The sequence below is a fragment of the Anopheles coustani genome, chromosome 3, assembly GCF_943734705.1.
Source record: "Anopheles coustani chromosome 3, idAnoCousDA_361_x.2, whole genome shotgun sequence".
NCBI classification, from domain to species: domain Eukaryota; kingdom Metazoa; phylum Arthropoda; class Insecta; order Diptera; family Culicidae; genus Anopheles; species Anopheles coustani.
Window position 1 is genome coordinate 12527577 of NC_071288.1, and position 17795 is coordinate 12545371.

At 45.5% G+C, this 17795-nt stretch overlaps 3 protein-coding genes across 4 annotated transcripts; 1 reads left to right on the forward strand and 2 right to left on the reverse strand.

Annotated features, from left to right (window-relative positions):
• Positions 1–790: 790 nt before the first annotated feature.
• Positions 791–2355, reverse strand: LOC131260698 (mitochondrial dicarboxylate carrier-like). Of its 2 annotated transcripts, none has more exons than XM_058262493.1 (3): positions 2249–2355; positions 1414–1833; positions 791–1342 (listed from the first exon to the last, which is right to left on the reverse strand). In XM_058262493.1, the coding sequence occupies exons 2-3, from the start codon at positions 1830–1832 to the stop codon at positions 895–897; spliced, it is 867 nt and encodes a 288-aa protein (XP_058118476.1). In that variant the 5' UTR covers position 1833; positions 2249–2355; the 3' UTR covers positions 791–894. The 2 variants fall into 2 exon arrangements, with proteins under 2 accessions (XP_058118476.1, XP_058118475.1); XM_058262492.1 differs by having other exon boundaries at positions 1414–1853; positions 2249–2330.
• Positions 2356–2545: 190 nt separating this feature from the next.
• Positions 2546–4442, reverse strand: LOC131260697 (mitochondrial dicarboxylate carrier-like). The gene is made up of 3 exons (XM_058262491.1): positions 4343–4442; positions 3547–3964; positions 2546–3487 (listed from the first exon to the last, which is right to left on the reverse strand). Exons 2-3 carry the CDS (start codon positions 3957–3959, stop codon positions 3028–3030), a joined length of 873 nt encoding a protein of 290 aa, XP_058118474.1. The 5' UTR covers positions 3960–3964; positions 4343–4442; the 3' UTR covers positions 2546–3027.
• Positions 4443–5277: 835 nt separating this feature from the next.
• LOC131260699 (uncharacterized) lies at positions 5278–10850 on the forward strand. The gene is made up of 2 exons (XM_058262494.1): positions 5278–5382; positions 10014–10850. Exon 2 carries the CDS (start codon positions 10078–10080, stop codon positions 10840–10842), a length of 765 nt encoding a protein of 254 aa, XP_058118477.1. The 5' UTR covers positions 5278–5382; positions 10014–10077; the 3' UTR covers positions 10843–10850.
• Positions 10851–17795: the final 6945 nt, after the last annotated feature.

Here is a 17795-nt window from a genome sequence, read left to right on the forward strand (position 1 = left end):
AGCCGCTTGTTGGTGGTTGTGGATACGTGTGCAGCCACGGTGGTGTTTGTGCAAAACATTGTTTCGATAGGAGTGTGCGAGTCAGAGTTTAGCATGTTTATTTCGGAATTTATGCTCGTAGCATAACAAGTAGGGTATGCTGGGGCATTTCGTTGTTGCATTATAAGAAAATTCTAAAAAATACCAAAATAAAATGCAATTTGTAATGCATGCAGGAATATTTAAAAGTTATTTCGTAAAGAGTCTTCCTTAAAAACAAAATACCATAGTTTGAAAACCCTAAATTTTTTTCGAACGTACAATGCTACACAACTGATTGTGCCCTGGACGAGTCAATTGGATTGAAAATCGGCCCATGAGCGTAGAGGCGCGTTTTCGACGTCGTGGGTTCGAATCCCACTCGAGATCGGACCCTCCTTTGTGCGAGAAGGCTGACTATCTACTTACACAAAAGGCAAAAGTCTTGCAAAACCTTTAACAAGGGCAAGCACGACTAAAACGGTCGCTAGGCCAAAAAGAAAAGGGCAAGATTAATAACACGGTCACGTGCTTCATTTGTGACATACAGTACTGTAGCCCAACGGCCAAATAACCGAATCATTTGACGACCCAGGCTGTGGGAAATGGTAGATGTAAAAACAGGAGGAACTTTAAGGGCTTTCTTGTACGTGAATAGTCAGTTCCCTCGCACTAGGGAGGGTAATGTCTAAATGTGTCTAATGGTTAGGAACATCATAATAATTTTCAACGCAGAATACGTTTTAACATTTTATTGCAAAACTTTGAGGCAAGTTTGGAAAATATAACTAATAGACTATATTCTATTCTAATAGCACGCATCTAAAGATCACAATATCCTACGAAAACAAAAAAATAAATAAATAGTCCGCATGTTCAACGAGATTCCACCACTCCAAAATGGATGCGCAATTGCTCTAAAAATATAAACGTTAGCACGGTGTGCGGCCCAAGCCGGATGAAGCGAGGGATGAATCCTTTGAAAAATCCTAAAGGTCCCAGCTGACCGATGTGCACCAATATAGCTCCGATGCTGTTGAATTCACCTGGCTTCGCATTCATCATCACCGTCTTCACCATGTCTATCGGTTGCGTCATAGTGGTGGCCATGCCACCGGCAATTAACGCGGCCAGAAAATGCGTTCCGATGTTGTCCGTAAAGTAGCCGGTTTGGAAGAGTGTGTACTTGGCCTGGTCGTAGAACGTCAGCTGTCCGATGGTCATGAACACCGACCGTGCCGTAGCCGAACTTGCCCCAGCAAACAGTCTCCGGAAGCCTTCTTCGCGCCACACCCGGACGATGCCATCGAAGGCGTTCTTGTAGCTGCAAGAATCGAAACAGATCACCGGCGTGTAAATTCAACCGTACACTGAGAACACTCTGGCAATCGTTACTTTCTCCGCAGCGCGGGTGGTCGTTTGATGTCGTTCTGCATTCGCACGTTGATCAGATCTGCCGGAGATCCCACAAAGCCGCCAACCGTACCACCGATAGCTGCCATCACCACACGACCAAGAAATCCGGACTCTTTTCCAAATTCTGTTTGCTTGCCTAGCTCGTAGATTGCGAATCGTGTTGTTGAGTAGGTGAGCTGCCGCAAGACAGCTGCGGAAACGCCATTAAATAAAGCGCACACCCCATCGTCGCGGACAATTTCACGCGAAAGTTGAAACATCGACACGTTGGTCCGGAGGTCCGTTTGATAGATCACCTTTAGCAGATCGAGCGGTTGCGTGCAGAATGCCGAACCAGCGCTGGCCAAACCTCCAAAATACCATCGTGACTTTTTTTCGGAATCCTTCGAAATCAACATTCTGAATAATAGGAAAAATGCCTGTAAAAAACCTAATCGAAATTAATTTGTCAACTGGCACTTCGAACGCGATGAACAACGCCATCTAGCGGTAAAAAAGCTGTTTGGTCACGGTGGTATGAAATCAGGTACGATAAGAAGTGTAGTTTGACGATTTAATCCAAAAGCGATTCATTTACTACCTAAAAATTCGAAAAAATTAGATGCAATTGTACTTTTTGTAAATTTACAAGGGCTTTCTTGCATCACATCCAAAACCATTTCCGAATTACAAGCATTTTACAAGGTATCGTCTCGTTCACAATAATGTTATCGAGAAGAACGTCAAAAAACCACTTGCTAATCCACCTTATTGTGTCACTTTGGCAACGATATTGTGTAAATAACACGAAATTTTATCAAACTTTCTTTCGTACCGGTGACTGTTTACCTCGATTCCTAGTGCCTCGCCGATAGGAACAGCTTACACGCAGCTGGATCTGATAGCGGATCTTCAGATAATTGGAGTGTAAGTGTTTAGTTTGCACCGAAGCGAGAAAACTAAAGGTACGACCGACCGGCACTATGTTTTTCTACTGCATTGAACAACGTCAAACACCGCTGTTCTGCCAAAGAGATGCAACAGAGTATTTACAGTAATGTGCAAGGAAAGACAGGCAGTGTAAAATCAGTATATTAAATGGATTATTTAATTTACCAATTTGAATCCCATTTTCCATGCGCTTTTGTTTTTCGAAGGCGGGAGCATCGCTCTTTGTTAGTCGCTATAAGAAATTGGGTATGCCAAAAAATTTCGCAATGCTACGCTGTCCTTGCTCACGACTGTGGACAGGTGATCTCACTGACGTAAACGACGTACAAACGGTGGAAAAATACGGCTCGCGGATTAACTCTAACGTTGATAAATATTTATTCAAACCCTCTTCGTAATCTCGCAACTTTCCTTATGGTGTCTCTATGAGAGTGGAAAGTTTTCAAATTTATACGTGTCAGTTAAAACCAAAAGATTAAAAAACGAAAAAATAGAAACCCATAACAATGTTCGGTACCGGTTGCATCACCGGTACTCGATCGACCTGATCTACCCGTGATGCCTACAGCTTGTTCGTTAGTGGAATGTGTCAACAAATGCTCTAAAAGCTCGCGGTAACCCGTAAACGGTAATCGTTCGAGGTGCTATGCTGCGGTTCGGCCACTAGTTCGTTTTCGACTCCGGCTTCAGATAGCCAAAGTTCATACGCAGCTGCTCGAGGAAGACGAAGGTAAGGATGGTGTGCGGCCCAAGGCGCACGAAGGCCGGCACGTAACCCTTGAAGAACCCGAGCGGTCCGAGACGGGCGGTAAATCGCACAATGTCCCACACGCCCTGGAACTCGCCCGGTTTGGCGTTCATGGCGCGCGTCTTTAGCACGTCCAGCGGTTGTGTCAGTGTGGTCGCGATGGCTCCGGCCGTTAGCGACGAGAGGAAATGGGTCGTCAAGTTGTCGCCAAAGTGGCCCGATTTCAGCAGCAGATCCTTCACGAGATCGTAGAATGATAGCTGACCGATGGTCATGAAAACGGCGCGGGAGGTCGCAGTGGACGCCCCGGAGAACAGGCGCGCAAAACCCTCCTCTCGGTACACCCGGAACAGACCATCGACGGCGTTTTTGTAGCTAAAACAAGCAAGTGAGAAGTGTTCAGTGCAGTCCAACGTCGCTTGGCACAATCTTACTTTCTACGCTGCTCCGGGGGTAGCTTGATGTCGTTCTGCATCCGCACGTTAACCATGTCGGCCGGTGTTCCGACAAATCCACCAGCAGCTCCGGCCGCTCCGGCTAGCAGCGCCTTGCCGAAGAATCCGGAATCGCTGCCCATCGCTTGCTTGCCCACCTCGTAGATTCCGAACCGTGTCGTCGAGTAGGTCAGCTGGCGAAGCAACGATGCCGAGAGGCCATTGTAGAGCGCTAGGACACCCTGCGTACGCACCACCTTTCCGGTAAGCTGGAGCAGCGATATTTTACCCTCCTGCTGCGTTTGCAATGTGACCTTCAGCAGATCCAGCGGATGCGTGCAGCAGGCCGCTCCAGCACTGGCCAGCCCTCCAAAGTACCAGTACGAAAGGCGTTTCTTCTTGTCGTCGGACATCGTTGCTGAAATGGAATGGAACGAAAGGGTGTGTTCGATTAGTTTTCTTCGGTTCGGCTCCAGCGTACCGGATGAGATGCATTTGACAAGTAAAATCAGCTGATGTGGTCCAGTTAACACCCGGTCCATCGCATTCCCGGATGAGGAAGAACACGAAAAAAAAAGCTCAAATCACAAATGTAAACAAAACGTAAACACTCAACGCAAAACGGGCCACAAGGTTAAGCAAAAGGGCATCCGCGATATGAAAAAATCTTGCCCTCTAGGGCTACGTAGAATAACACAGGTGCGTCTTGGTCATGGTGTTATTTTTAGATAAAACCACGCCAAATTTGTTTGAGGAAGATAATGCACTCGGCTTGGTGCACGGGGGTACAGGTTACCTGCGTGTGTGCGGTAGGAGAAGGCAGCCGTGCTAGGGGGAAAGGATAGGGATGCGAAGACCGCGACCAAAAATACGACAACGACGACGGCGACGACGACGACGACAGCGGCGACAAAGTACTTTGAATGAAATGTAACGATGACGTAATTGACAACTGAAAGTCAAGGGATCGCCACACTTAGTAAAACAATTGTTACTATTTTCTTGAGTTGTGCTCCAGTGTATCAAACGCTGTGTTTCAGTGAGTCATATACTGCGGCGAATATTAAAATTATTCTACAATGTGTAAACTTTCTGTATTCGTCCGTATTTGGAAACATCGGAAAAGAGAAATATCGAGCTAATGGTGTTTCGTCTTCTTCTTCTTCAATTCGGCGAGGATTTACTCCAGTACGGCTATTGAATCCAGCTTCCTGGGCCTTCGCAAGCTAACCTGGAGACATAGACCTCTTTAGGTTAAGGACTGGCAACTAAAGGCCATATGTCCTGATTTTCTGTGGTTTTCGATTTTCTGTAGGCGTCGCCTTTTGACTGCCACCATGCGGCCAGGAGCACTGCTAGCCAACCACGCTAGTGCGCAGTCAAAATGCGGCTGTTCACCCGCCGTAACGAAAGGAATATTTCCTTCCGTTTGTCAGATCGCACGAAACTCGTGATCCGCTTGATTACTCAAACAGCACGAGATGTGCGTCGGCTAGGATTTCTCTGACTTGAGCTCCAGCTCGGCGACACCACGCGGCCGTGCCTAAGATAACCTTACTTTTCAGCTAACCCTTTTCAGGAACCTCGTGCACTGCTAACCATCCGCTCTGATGCGACGCCGAACTGGAACTCATGGTGTTTCGTCGTTTCATCGATTCCATGCCACACAGCCCTGCCTCGACGAGGCAAACGTCACAATCAGCTGATTCAAAACAAACAACAAACGGAATACCCGTACCGAAGGCCGTCGTGCGTTTCGTCGTTGTGTACGCTGTGCGTTGTCGAGTGCTTGTAAGAATAAATATCACTTAGCCGCCGGTTGATAATTTGGTTCCGGTAAGTGGACACTATTTATTGCTCAATAAACGAGTTTAGTGCGCGCTGACGTTTGATTAGCACATTAGCACGTATGTGGAGGTGTTGTTGCTAGGACACAGCGTTCGCGTTCGCAACCCGTTCACCAAGCGCACTGGCAACGGTATTCATTGCCATGTGGCCACAATGTGACACAAACTAGCATTGCACATACTAGCTTTGCAATCAAAAATGAATCGATTGAATAATCAACTGTTTGAAGGTTGTATGGCATTAATTATTCGTACACTAGTCCGCACTCAACCGGTTACACTGCACCATGCTTACCCACAATTTCGCGAAACGTTGGAATTTAGAGGTACTTCCGACGGCAGTAACCGCGCTAGGAAAGGCGCCACCCACTCAGCTTGCCGAACGAAGACAGAGTGAGAGTTATCAGGTACCGAAATCGTTTAGCTAAAATTATCATCAGTTGACGGTTCTTGTCAGTGACATGTCGTTGGAAGATTTCCTCTTCTTTTTTAATTTCTTACCCCCGCGGCACCGGCTGACGCACATTCACCACCACCGCTACCGACCGAGAACCGTTGCTTGTTTCCATCGGCGTTCCGTTCCGGACGCTGTCCCGATACGGAGCTACTCGTGTGCGTTTCCGACGGAAGATTCTGCGGCTTTGTCATCGTTGATTGATGGTAGATTATGACGACGGGATGATAGGGAACCAGATGCTAAGAATGTACATTATCATCGGCTGGAAGCATAAATGGCATGAAAAACGGTCCATCATATGAGGATTGGCATATCATGCCAGACGAATCGGCAGTGAAGCAAAGGATTTAACCTTCACTACGCTAAGATTGGTGCCATTCTATTCTTGCACCACACCGATTTCCATGTACCGCACAAGTGGTCAAAGGACCACGGGATGGACGGCTGGGAAAAGGCGTACACACCTCTGCTTGCCAACAATCTCCGCGTTAGTGCGTAGAGAAGATCTTATTGACGCAAGCGATTTTCCGTTGTTACCGAAACTGGTACCCGTTGCCTTCGCCCAACGTCTTGTGTAGGTGTGATGGAAAGTACTTCAGTACCGTATTTTACAATGAATAAAATATTCAAAAAGCTCAATGAATTTTATATTGGCTTATTTCACAAAATGGCAATGGCAACGACAGCGTTTAAAATATTCACGTGTATTTGCTCTCTGCCTTGAAATCACTGTCTTGATTTACAATTTACAATTTCTCTGCTTCAATACGACCGAAGACTGTTCTGAATGCTTTGTCTTAAGGCGTGCAGATTGAGGCCAAATATTTGTCGACATCTTATTTCATAAGATGGGTTAATAAACGACTGCACCGGCTCTTTTTAAAACTTTAATTTGTTAAATTAATTTTTTTTTTTTTTAAATGTCTTGTGGCTATAATTCGTACATAGATATACATGTATATAGCGAATCATAACGGAAAATGTTCAGAGTGCCATAAATTCGAAATATCCCAAAGGGAATTTTATTTTACCGATATTGTATTTTAATTATTCAATCTAGAATCAAGTTTGATGAACCTTTGAACTTCTTGATTTCTGGGCAAATGTTATCTTGCCTTTTACGTTTTGAATTATGTTCAACAGTGAGTTGAAGTTTTCGGTTTTGTTTGAACTAAAAGGTCTCCCCATTAGGGTTCAGCTTTAATTAGAACTTATTTTGCATTCACACCGGGAAGAGGAAGTCTTTCACATCAAAGCAAATTGGCTACTTACCACTTTTCCTAGGGCATTTTTTAAATGATCTTCTTGATCCGCACGCCAAAATAAGCTGGCTTAGAAATTAACACAAATCAGAACGTCGTCGGTGCTGAAAATAACTTTTCAAGTTTATAATTTGATTCAGACTTCCCAGAATTCGTTCATTGACGTCTTAATACTTTGCTAGTCCACCGATCCTTTTCTAATGCGGCAAGTTCGAGGCTCAACCCAGTTCTTAGATCGTACCTCCTTGTCCATCGTTTCGTTTGAAATTCTTGAAATCCATTTTACGTGCCGATAAAGTTTGAAATATATCTTGCTGGATCGAGGTGGTATCAGAGTTCAATTTTAAAGGCCATCAAACTTAAAGTATTTGAAGGACCCCGAATCAGAGTGGTTTTCTATTGAGGCGTTGAATTAAACCTTCTCTGCCGAGGTGGCGAGTGCAAATGAAAGTATCATCATCCTTTGGGTGATTTTGATTCTCTTGTCCTCCTTGCCCACCACGCTCTTCGCTCGTTCCATAGCCATAAGATAAAAAAGTTTTTCGTAAACAGTTACCTTCGTTCGGACCGTTTCGAGATGCGGTTTTTCATGCACTCCTGGTTTCTTACCGAAATGTGCTTGTGTGTATTTATTGTCCAACCTTGCCTCTCCATTCTCCGTTCTTTGAAGTATAACATGCAAGTGGCAAACTTCTTACAAATTCCACGCAAAACTAAATACTTCGTAAAACTTTTTCCACGTATGCGGTTAAAGATTTACCGGCGAGACGCAAGCGAACCACTGAGAGGAAATAAACAAAACACTCGGCAGAAAGTTTTCAGCCCCTCCCTACGAAAACCACCCTCGAAAGGGATTTTCCCGAGAGAGTTTTGCAAAAGACAAAAATTATCCACCCACTAACCTCTGCCACGTGATTTGGCTCGACCTTAAAGCACCTTCTCCGTTCCATCCGGTGACAAGTGTTTCATTTATTGTCGCACGAAAAACTGAGACCGTACACAGGAGACGGTCGAGAAAGTTTTCGAGTTTCAATTCGAACCCGTGTGCAAACCACACAAAACAAAGGGCCTCGGTTAGAACATATCTTTACCAGAAAAGTCACCGGGGAAAGGACGACTGCCACCGCCGGGGCACTTATCCGGACTGGGAGAGACTGTTTATGCGCAACAGTTGCGACATCGAGCGCCATTAAGGACTCATTAGCTGGGGAGAAAGTTTTTAGTTAGAAAATATTATTAAAACGATCGGTGCAACTTATCGCCTAGTGTATAAAAGCGGGGCAATATGAAAGTTCCATCGCCGGCCCATCGATCGTTACAGCAAACATCAACATTCGAGGCGGCCGTAATACATGACGGTGCGACCTTTCATCAGACGCTGAGCTGCATGTGAACCAACTCATCTGTTTTGATATGGGAAAAGGATGGACCTTTCTCTTTCAGCCTGCGTAGAAATAAGCCGATAAGGTGTTGTTGTTTCCGTCTGCGTTCCTCCGCCGTTCACTGATCGGTTTTTCTTGGTCGCAAAAACTAAATTATGTGTTCGTGACTAAACGAAAATTTTTATCTCGTAAAACCATACGAAGGAAATCATATCATCGTGCCGTATAGACTTTGTTTTCTGTTTTAATGGTTTTTCGTTTTAGGGGTTTTTTTTCATTTCCATTGCACATCTTTTACGCAGTCAGTGGGAGATATGCGCCCGATGGATAATTTAGCATCATCCTTATCGGGCCGATACCGTTCCGCGACGGAAAATGTCATTAGGTTTTGTGGGAAGTGGAATCCCATGGCCTTCCCTGAAAGACATCCGCAGTGACGCACGAGACTGGAATGTTAATGGCTAACAAATGCAATAAGAAAAGAAAACTGCATCCACCCGATGCAATTCGTACCATTCTTTCAGAAAGCAGCTGCATTTCCGTGCAAAGAAACAAAAGAAACGATAAGCAATATCGTGGGAAACGGATCGCCTGGCAGACATGAGATGGTTCGCTTCTACGCTTACGGCATTATCTCCTTTACAGAAAGCTTATTCTGTGCCATGGTTGTTCACGGAGAAGGAATCTGAGCTGGCAAAGCAGATTGTAAGTTATTTTTAATGAACTTCCTGACGAGAAATCCATCTGTTTTGGTATATAGAAATCTTATACCATTGTGGACTAAAATATTTAATTTGCTTTAGTCGCCGAGCTTATCAGCGGTAATATGGAAGCTTGGGAATGGAATGGTTTGTTTATGGTAGAAAAACTCTTGACTACGCAACTTATCAGAGCAAAGACCACAAGAAGACTGTCGCGTTTGGAAGGTGCATCGCCTTCTCGTCGATTGCTGTCCTTTGTCCCCGCGGTTTTTTCAATCGTTCCACGGGGCGGGGAATCCTTAGAGGACATATCGCCCAACCAATCTTTTGTTGTTGGTCATTTTCTTTCAATGTTCCAATTACTCCGGCATCGAAAGGAATTCGTACAAACGTTCAAGAGGATCTTTACAATTTACTTCGTATAAATATCGAATCAGGTTGACGATACTCATCATCCATTGCTCCGCCGTTGAAACGACATTAAAGCATGCACAACCTGTACAGTTTTGACTGATTGAAAGATTTAAAGGCGAAACGTTCTAAAAACGGTCAAAGGTCCGGCATTCGGCATGAAGTAAAACCAACCTTCCATTTTATTGTGTTAATTTAGAATGTCCAGCCTTAGTGTGACGTTTTTTTTAGTTCCATTTCTGAATGTGTCCGAGAACGAATACCGAGAATAAAGTTGGCTAGACATCCGTCCCTGTGGGGTCGTACTGGGTACCGTCGGACGGGTCAAAAAATAAATCTAAAATTTTTTGTTCCACCTTCACGCGCAACCTACTGATGTTCCGTAATTTCATTTATCTTTCCCACAGGACGACAGAGAGGCTACCTTTTCGGCTCCGGAAAAGCATTAGCACAGACCCCCCCCGTGTGACCATGTCGTGGAGGAATTTGTGGGCGTGTGGTTGGGATTCTACAAATGAAGCTGCACCATCGGACCAGCTGAGGGTGTCACTGGTACAGGAGCGGTCCGGCGTTGATGGAGGGTTTTTGCTAGTGCAACTGATCGCCTGCCATCTGCGCGAGGGTCCGCAGAACCATGTGCTAATGTTTGCATCGCATCATACGGCCGCTCATTACATTGGGGCCGCACAGAAGTTGACTTTTAACGCACGTAGCTATATCGAATCAGGCAAGCTTCAACTGGTTGATGTGAACGCGGAGTTGTATGCGCAGTGTCCCAAACTTGAGCCCACCCAGTTGCTGACACATCTTCGGAACCGGGTACGCGATGTACCAGCCACATCAAACACCGTTGTCATCGTAGACGATCTCAGCTTCTACACGATCATGGACCCGTCACCCGAGGCCGAGGACAGTGTGATAGATTTCGCGGAGGAACTAATTGACAAGGCGCAACCCGGCATCAGTCACGTCGTGCTGAAGGTGAACGCGGCGGAGTGCTACGAGCGCCTGTGTGCCACCCTGGACGACCTGGCCACCATTTCCATCCTGCTCGAACCGCTGCCGTCGGGCAACTTCCGCGAAGTGGATGGGCGCATGACGGTGCACGAGCGGAGGGCCGAGGATCGGTCGTCGGGTCTCGTTTTGCGAAAGGCTCGCTGCAATCTCCTGTACAAAGTTGGTGACCGCCAGGTACAGACGTTCGTCCCGGGAGAGTTTGGAATAAAAAACCTATGAAGGTGGTGAATGCAAAAAGAAAACGAACATCTCTTACATTTGGACCGCCCGAAGTAGCTGTCGCCCGTATGCATAAAAGTCACACTAGGTCTCTCGTATCAGGTAATGTTCCACGAGCAATAATGTTCACCATGTCGCGTGACGGTGGAGCAAAGAAATGGGTTACTACTGTAGGGAAAGCAGCTCATAGTTCGAATGTCCTTTAGTACAGACCGCTAGACACACGACACGCGGTACAGAGATAGAAGGTAGAAATTTTATTACACCGATGTGACAGTTTCACTCGGTCCCACTTTGACAAGCGTCGCAAAGAGTATTATTTTGCAAATTCTTGCGCTTTGTTCGCACGCTCGAAAACGTGAAAGAAACGATTTTTCAACCAAGACTTCTCTTCACGACCTCCTATGCCACTTTTCTCCCCCGCGGTACGTGATTCATTTCATGTAAACCAGAACAAGTCAAACACCCGCACACCTCGTGCTCGCCGTCGATGGCGTCGATGGAGAGGAAAGCGAAAACATCATTCGTCTGCCGTGCGGCGCAAATATGCGTACATCTGCACGTGCACCATGACGTTTTGGTACGTGCGAAACTCTCACGTTTCACCCGCCTCCGTCGAGTTTTGGCAACTTTGGTTGGGAAAAATTTAATGATGACTCCGGTATGCTTTTCGAGAGTGTGAAGAAAGGGGTCCGGGATTACCGTGGTACCAATGCTGACGGAACATTGTTCCGGGATGGAGTATGTTAAGAAGATAAACGAACTTATGACGTACCATGTGTGTGTGTTTGCGTGTGGTTTGGTTAGGCTTCATCAAACACTACCGGCAACGTTCTGCCATTTCAAGAAGCTTTCACATGCTGGATAGATTTATCTTTTGATGCGTGGCGATATTTATACCACTGTGCTCAAATTTATGTCGATCATTCAAAACCGTTGGAGAAGTAGGCTTTGTCGTAAAATATCGTGTGCGAAGTATAGGTACATTGATTAAACACACCATTTCGGATGTCGAGCTCGAGGCTGGTGGAAAGTAGTTATCTTTTATTACTCCGCAATGTAAGCAACGCGGTTGGCGAACTTCTAATTTAGCTGGCTTAAGATTGAGCTGAAGCGGAAAATTAGTTTGTTTTTGATATATTTTCCGCCTTTTTCTCCTTCGCTAAAAGCAGTTGGAGAAACCTTTCAACACTTAAAGGCACTCCAATGGGGGAGGGTGGTGCGATGACTGAGATAACATTCCCATTCCATTCCACGGTGCTTGTGCCTCGAATTCCAACTCGTGCTACATTATTTCTTTAATGTTTGCAATTTACTAGCCTCCGCTCCGGATCTCGTGACCGGCTACCGGTCGGTGCGGGGCGTACATTGCCACCCGCGCCATTAGCCGAACACCGAAAAGGACATGCCACACAGCGCCCAAAGGGTCGGCCAAGGCTTTTTTTTACCCATTTTACTTGTGTGCTCTTTCGTCACTTTTCGATGGCAAATCTTTCTGCCAAAAAGATATCATTGCCGCACGAGAGAACGGGCACGATGAAACATTTTGTACGGTCATATTTCATAGCGCATTCCGCCATAAACGGGACACACACACACCCACACCCACATTTGCTGTGTTTTCTTTTCGTCCTCGTCAACCCACGAGGGAAAGGAAAATTCCATCACTTCCCTCGTGGTGTCACCCCTGAGTGTGTGCGACCGAACAGCTCCAGTACCGGCATCGCGAGCGAAATGAGTTATTACATATTTTTGATGGTGCTTCGATGTTGTTTTTGATTTTTATTTTTCGCTATTTTTGTCATTTGTGGCCTCCAACCACCACCGTGTGGAGGTCACACATTTCTACTTTTGCACGTGCACTCGTTGCAGAGGCTCCTTGGATCCGGATGGAGGAATGGACGAACGGGTTCTTCTGCGTCGGCAGAGTTACAGGGTTACAAATTTATTGCCTGTAACCGGAGCGGATGCGTTTGACAGATTGTTAATGAGCCTTACGGTGGTTTTCGGGAAAAGTCACGCCACCAAACTCGGTGTGTCTCTATCGAAACGAACCGTGGCCGTACGAAACCATATATATCCACATATGTGTGTTTATTGCAGTTTCTCATTCACACTGTATTAGTTTTAGTCGATCCAATAATTTGCCCATTAAAAGCTAAATGCTTTTATTTATAGATTAGATTTTAAGCACTTTGGATAGCATTGTCCCAAAAGTAAGATTTTTTTCCAACAAATTGGAACAACATTGGAAGAAACAACTATTTTCTTAGACAAACGATTTTCGCTTTCAATTTTTTTCATAATCAAGACAGGCGGGCCCATATATTAAACATTTCGGCTATGGGGCTTTTTCTTGATTGCCAATGTTATGAAATCGACTCCCCGATATGGGTCGTGAAATGTTACTCAAGCCTAGAAAAAAAACGACCCATTTTTCGACTCTTTTGTTTTTCTGTTTGCACGAGTTAAAGAGCGATTCAATTTCCGCTACGTTTAACCAACCCTGAACTTTGAACTTAAATTCATTCTTCGTCGTTTGCGATGCTTCGTTTAGTAAACAACATCTATCTTACGCTTGTAGAGACTGTTTATATTCAATTCTCCCCATTTCAACCGTTATTGCCTTTGCCAAAGTGTAATAAAAATAGTGTCCCGTTTTTTCGGCATCTCAATGTCGTGTGTCGACACAACGCGTACCTCTACAAATAGGCTTTAATCGGACGTGGCTCCGTGTACGCCTATGGAATCACATTTGGGCTCCCTTTTTTTATGAACTTTTCCTATATCAGTCGAGCCCACGATCGGGCCCAGCGGTACACGGTTCGCGACACCGGTCGGGACTGTCCCAAGCGATCTTACTCGGTGGGGATTTCCGGGAAGGAAGCGAAAATAATCATTTAAAGATTCCTTACGCGCCCCTTTTACGATGCACTAAAACCATCACGCTATCGACTGAACCATCGATTTTATCCAATCGATTGCGCCAGATGTCTTGGATGGTAGAGGTTGCTTTCGCCATCCCCGTTTGCTTTGGTCCATACCACACGCAAAGGATATTGATTTAGGTCTCCTTTTCGTCATCCTTTTTTTTTTGCTTGCTCCCCTCGACGAGAGAAACAAACACGGATTCGTTTGTCGAAAATGCATTAAATGAATGGTGGAACGGTGAAACTTTGCGCTCCGAACGTATTACTGTTTCGTTTGCGTTCACCTCGGTGACTTCACATCGAATCGATCGAACCGTCGAGGTTGTCAAGGGCGCCGAACGAAACGCCCAACGGAAAGTGGTTCCTATTTTTGGTATTGCTTTACGATCCGGCTAAGAGTGAATCGATGTAATTTTCCGGCTGCTCGTGGAAAAATCATCCTTCCCATCAAATCTTATCTGAGTTCTGGGAAAACCATTTCCACCGGTAACATTGTGTTTCCAGCACTTTTCTTCTTTGATTCTACGTGAACTTGAACGTTGAACGTGTTGAAATCAGTCACAAAAGCGCTGTAAATGGGCCGTATTGTTTTTGTGCCGCCGAGTCATGATTCGCGCCACCGGCATCACATAAATGTCAGCTGATTTACTTGCTCACTTATCGGCTGCCTTCCGCTTATTTCCGGCGCGATGATTTGCATCTGTTAAAATAGAGCTATTGTTTCATATTTTATCGAATGGAACGATGAGCTTTTCATAAATGTCTGGTCTAAGGCGTTGGCGGTACTCGAGTGAGTGGAATTCATTTGAAAACAATCCTTTTACTTTATACTTCATTAAGCTTTATAAGAAAAGTCAATATTGTTGTTCTCGAGAGCGTAAATCGACTCTTCTTCTGAAAACTCATCGGAGCTCATTTTCCCTTTTTGCTAGGTTTGAAAAATTAATTTCATTTTCTACGTACTATTGCGTTCATTTCTATCCCGAGCAATTTCTGTTTAATTTTCAATGACATTTTCCTAAATTCTGGTTACTAAACCCTCGCTTTTTTAATCTGAAACAGAATGCTTCCAACAACTGTCGAAACCTTTATCAATCACAAGCTGGTACTAAAAAAAAAAAAGAAAGAAAATCCCATCACAAAGTTGAGTAATGGTATTGCTTGTCCTTACTTGTCCGTAGTGGTTTGGTCGTTCCTTGTTGCATGTATAATAGATCCGTTGCTTTAACCCGAAGTCTAACCAATTTCAAATTGAGCTGCAAATTATGTCTAGCGTCTCAGTTAATTTAAAAAAATTATGTCCACTCCCGGTCGACTCTGCCAGGCGATGAAAGCAAATCACTCCTAAATCCAGCCGATGAAAACAAATCACTCCGTAGCGCCGGCAGAAGGGGATGAAACGGAACGTGAAACCCGTTGTTCTTCGTTTCAAATAAAGTCCCCACCCGCCCGGACACAGCCGGCCAAATTTGAAACGTATCGTGTGCGTAAGCCATGGGGCTTGTTCCGATCTGTTAACTTCATCAATGACCGAGCTGGCAGGCCCAAGATTAATACTCTCTCTACCCATCCTCGGTGTGGAGTGTTTTCCACCCATCGGAGCGCTTCCTGTTCAATCCTTTTGCGTGCGCACTGACCATCAATCAACATGGTCGTGTTCGACCGAACAGGCTTGAGGTATTTGTCGAACCGGCTCGACGCTTTAACTGGGAACAGCCAAAGTTTTTCGGCACGCACCGTGCAGGGACTGCGAGCGGACGGGGACGGGGAGAAATTATTGTCCCTGTGGTCCGGCTCGAGTGACAGCGGCACGAATATTTGGTATATACGTATAAACCATGTCTGCCTGGTATATACGGGGTGGATGGGTTCTTCGAGTGGGTCGCAAGACTGATACTGATGGGCTAAAGCGGGAAGTTTCATTTATCATTACCGATCGAAATTTTCCTCTCATGTTCCAACCGGAAGATGGTTGATCGAATGTATCAGTTTCGTATTCAGCAAATCAACTACCCGTAACGGAATGAAGAAGGCGAATACTTCCGACTAGGAAAAGCTCGAGTTATCCTTCGTCCACAAACTCGAAAGGGAAGGGTTAAGCGTTCGATGCGCCCACCCGAGGCTTTGCTCGATGGTACGCTGTCTGTGCAGATAAAGGATTTTCCGAGCGGATATTGACATGAATTTGATTGAAAGTAGTTGCGCAGCACTTCAAGTTATACCGGTGGCGTGCGTGCGGCTTCCCACATCGAGGCAAATAGACGACATGGCAGTGAATGAAGTTGTAAAATCGAAACGGTAAATATAGCAACATATTTACACAAGCATACAATACGATTTTCCGAGTGGAAAGTTTAGAAAAGTCATCAATTATCGATGGTGTTTGCATACATTTAGGCGCTTTGGTAATAGTTTTTCAAACTAGTTTGAAAGTAAATGTTTGAAATTGAAATGGATGTGAAATTTTACAAAATCGGAACTATTAGTGTGTTAAAATCGTTAAAGTAATTCGCGAAAAGATCTCAAAAATACCTTTTTACTGTACAAAGAGTAGTGAGCTGAGCTGTAAAAAGGAAGTTAAAAAATGTGATACGTAAAAAAATATGTTTTAAGTACTTTTGTCCTACTTTCTAACTTCTCACCGAGAAAACAATTCTTTTAGGCAACATAATGCTTCTGGCTGCTGCTATCCTTTTAGTGAAATCCAGTATCGACCCAAAATCGATTGCAGTTTCATTTGGCTGCGGTTTTATTACCATTCAACAGCGATTCGTTGTCTTTGCCGTAGCGACCTTTAAGAAGACGGTCTCGGAAATAGATTGCATCTTGCGAAATCAACAAAGCAAACTTGGTTTATTTGATTTAAGCAATCTCCGTCGGAAGGCAATCGTTTCCAGGCTTTCGCCTTGCGATCGAGAATTTTATTGAAATCATTCGCGCTGAAGTTTGCTTCGGAAATGGTCGCTCCGTGGGGAGATCTTTCGTACCGGCCACCCGATTCACTCCCACTTTCTTCCGACCCATAGTGTTCGGTCGGTTTTGTAAAGTAAATAATATCCTCACGCGCTCTCCGTGGTGCTCGTGCGGACGTGTTAGTTTTATTACGCGCCCCGGATTGCGGACGACATTCCGTAAGCACACGTGCGTCCTTCCGTATCCTTGGATGCGCGCGTGCCTATTCGCACCACGCTGCACTCCAAGCAAGCTGGAAGGATGCGGCCGTTTATTATTATTTTATTTATTGCCCGAGTTGCCAGATTAAATATTTACTTTTCCAAGCCGCCAGCCCATTTGCGCCAGGGTAAACTTCTGATCGGATGACCCGCACTGTCGGTGGTGATGGTAATTATTTAACGTGTCCCCGACCGCGCTCCCCCCCATCCTGGCATCCTGACGTTTCGTGCCTCTCCAGCAATCGACTTTGAAATGGATCGTTTGGCGGTCATTACGCGACCATTTCAAACGCACAAATGGCTTTCCTGCGGTGAGATGTCGCCGGTTTTCCACGGCGCCAGCGGCACGCTGGGGCCGGCCGGAAAATGCCATCCGTCGCCGGCAGCGATGGGGCGTCCCCGTGTTTATGGTATTTACAAGGGATTCAATTTTCTCGTCGGTCATATTCATTACCCATTTTGCCGACCGCCAACCCTTGAACTCGCGTCCCACTCGAATGGTTGTGGTTCGAACATTTTCCACCTCCATCCATCCAGCCAGCTCGAGGAAAACCAGCGCATTTGGGTGGCAGAAAGTGGTCGTGTTTATGTTACCACGACCCGCTGTCAGAACCCGTGTCGAGCGCACATCGACGAGCGTGAGCAATTCCGCGCGCGCATCAAGTGCCGCTGCCATAACGTTGTCAAAATACATTCGAACACTTGAGGTGGCCGAGCGTGCCACTCAGCACTACCGGGCAAGGAAGGGGTAAACGGTGGCGGTGAAAAATTGGCGTGTGGCGCATGTAAAATACACCGCAGTGTCAAGCGAAGTGCGAACGTTCAGTTTGACGAAGTTCTGTAAAAGGGG

What these genes read in the sequence shown, in the direction of transcription:
- LOC131260699 (XM_058262494.1), top strand. Translation starts at nt 10,078, where the DNA reads ATGTCGTGGAGGAATTTGTGGGCGTGTGGTTGGGATTCTACAAATGAA.
- LOC131260698 (XM_058262493.1), bottom strand. Translation starts at nt 1,832, where the DNA reads ATGTTGATTTCGAAGGATTCCGAAAAAAAGTCACGATGGTATTTTGGA. An exon ending in CCACCCGCGCTGCGGAGAAA is followed by an intron (nt 1,343 to 1,413) that starts GTAACGATTGCC and finishes CGATTCTTGCAG; the next exon opens with CTACAAGAACGCCTTCGATG.
- LOC131260697 (XM_058262491.1), bottom strand. Translation starts at nt 3,959, where the DNA reads ATGTCCGACGACAAGAAGAAACGCCTTTCGTACTGGTACTTTGGAGGG. An exon ending in CCCCCGGAGCAGCGTAGAAA is followed by an intron (nt 3,488 to 3,546) that starts GTAAGATTGTGC and finishes TGCTTGTTTTAG; the next exon opens with CTACAAAAACGCCGTCGATG.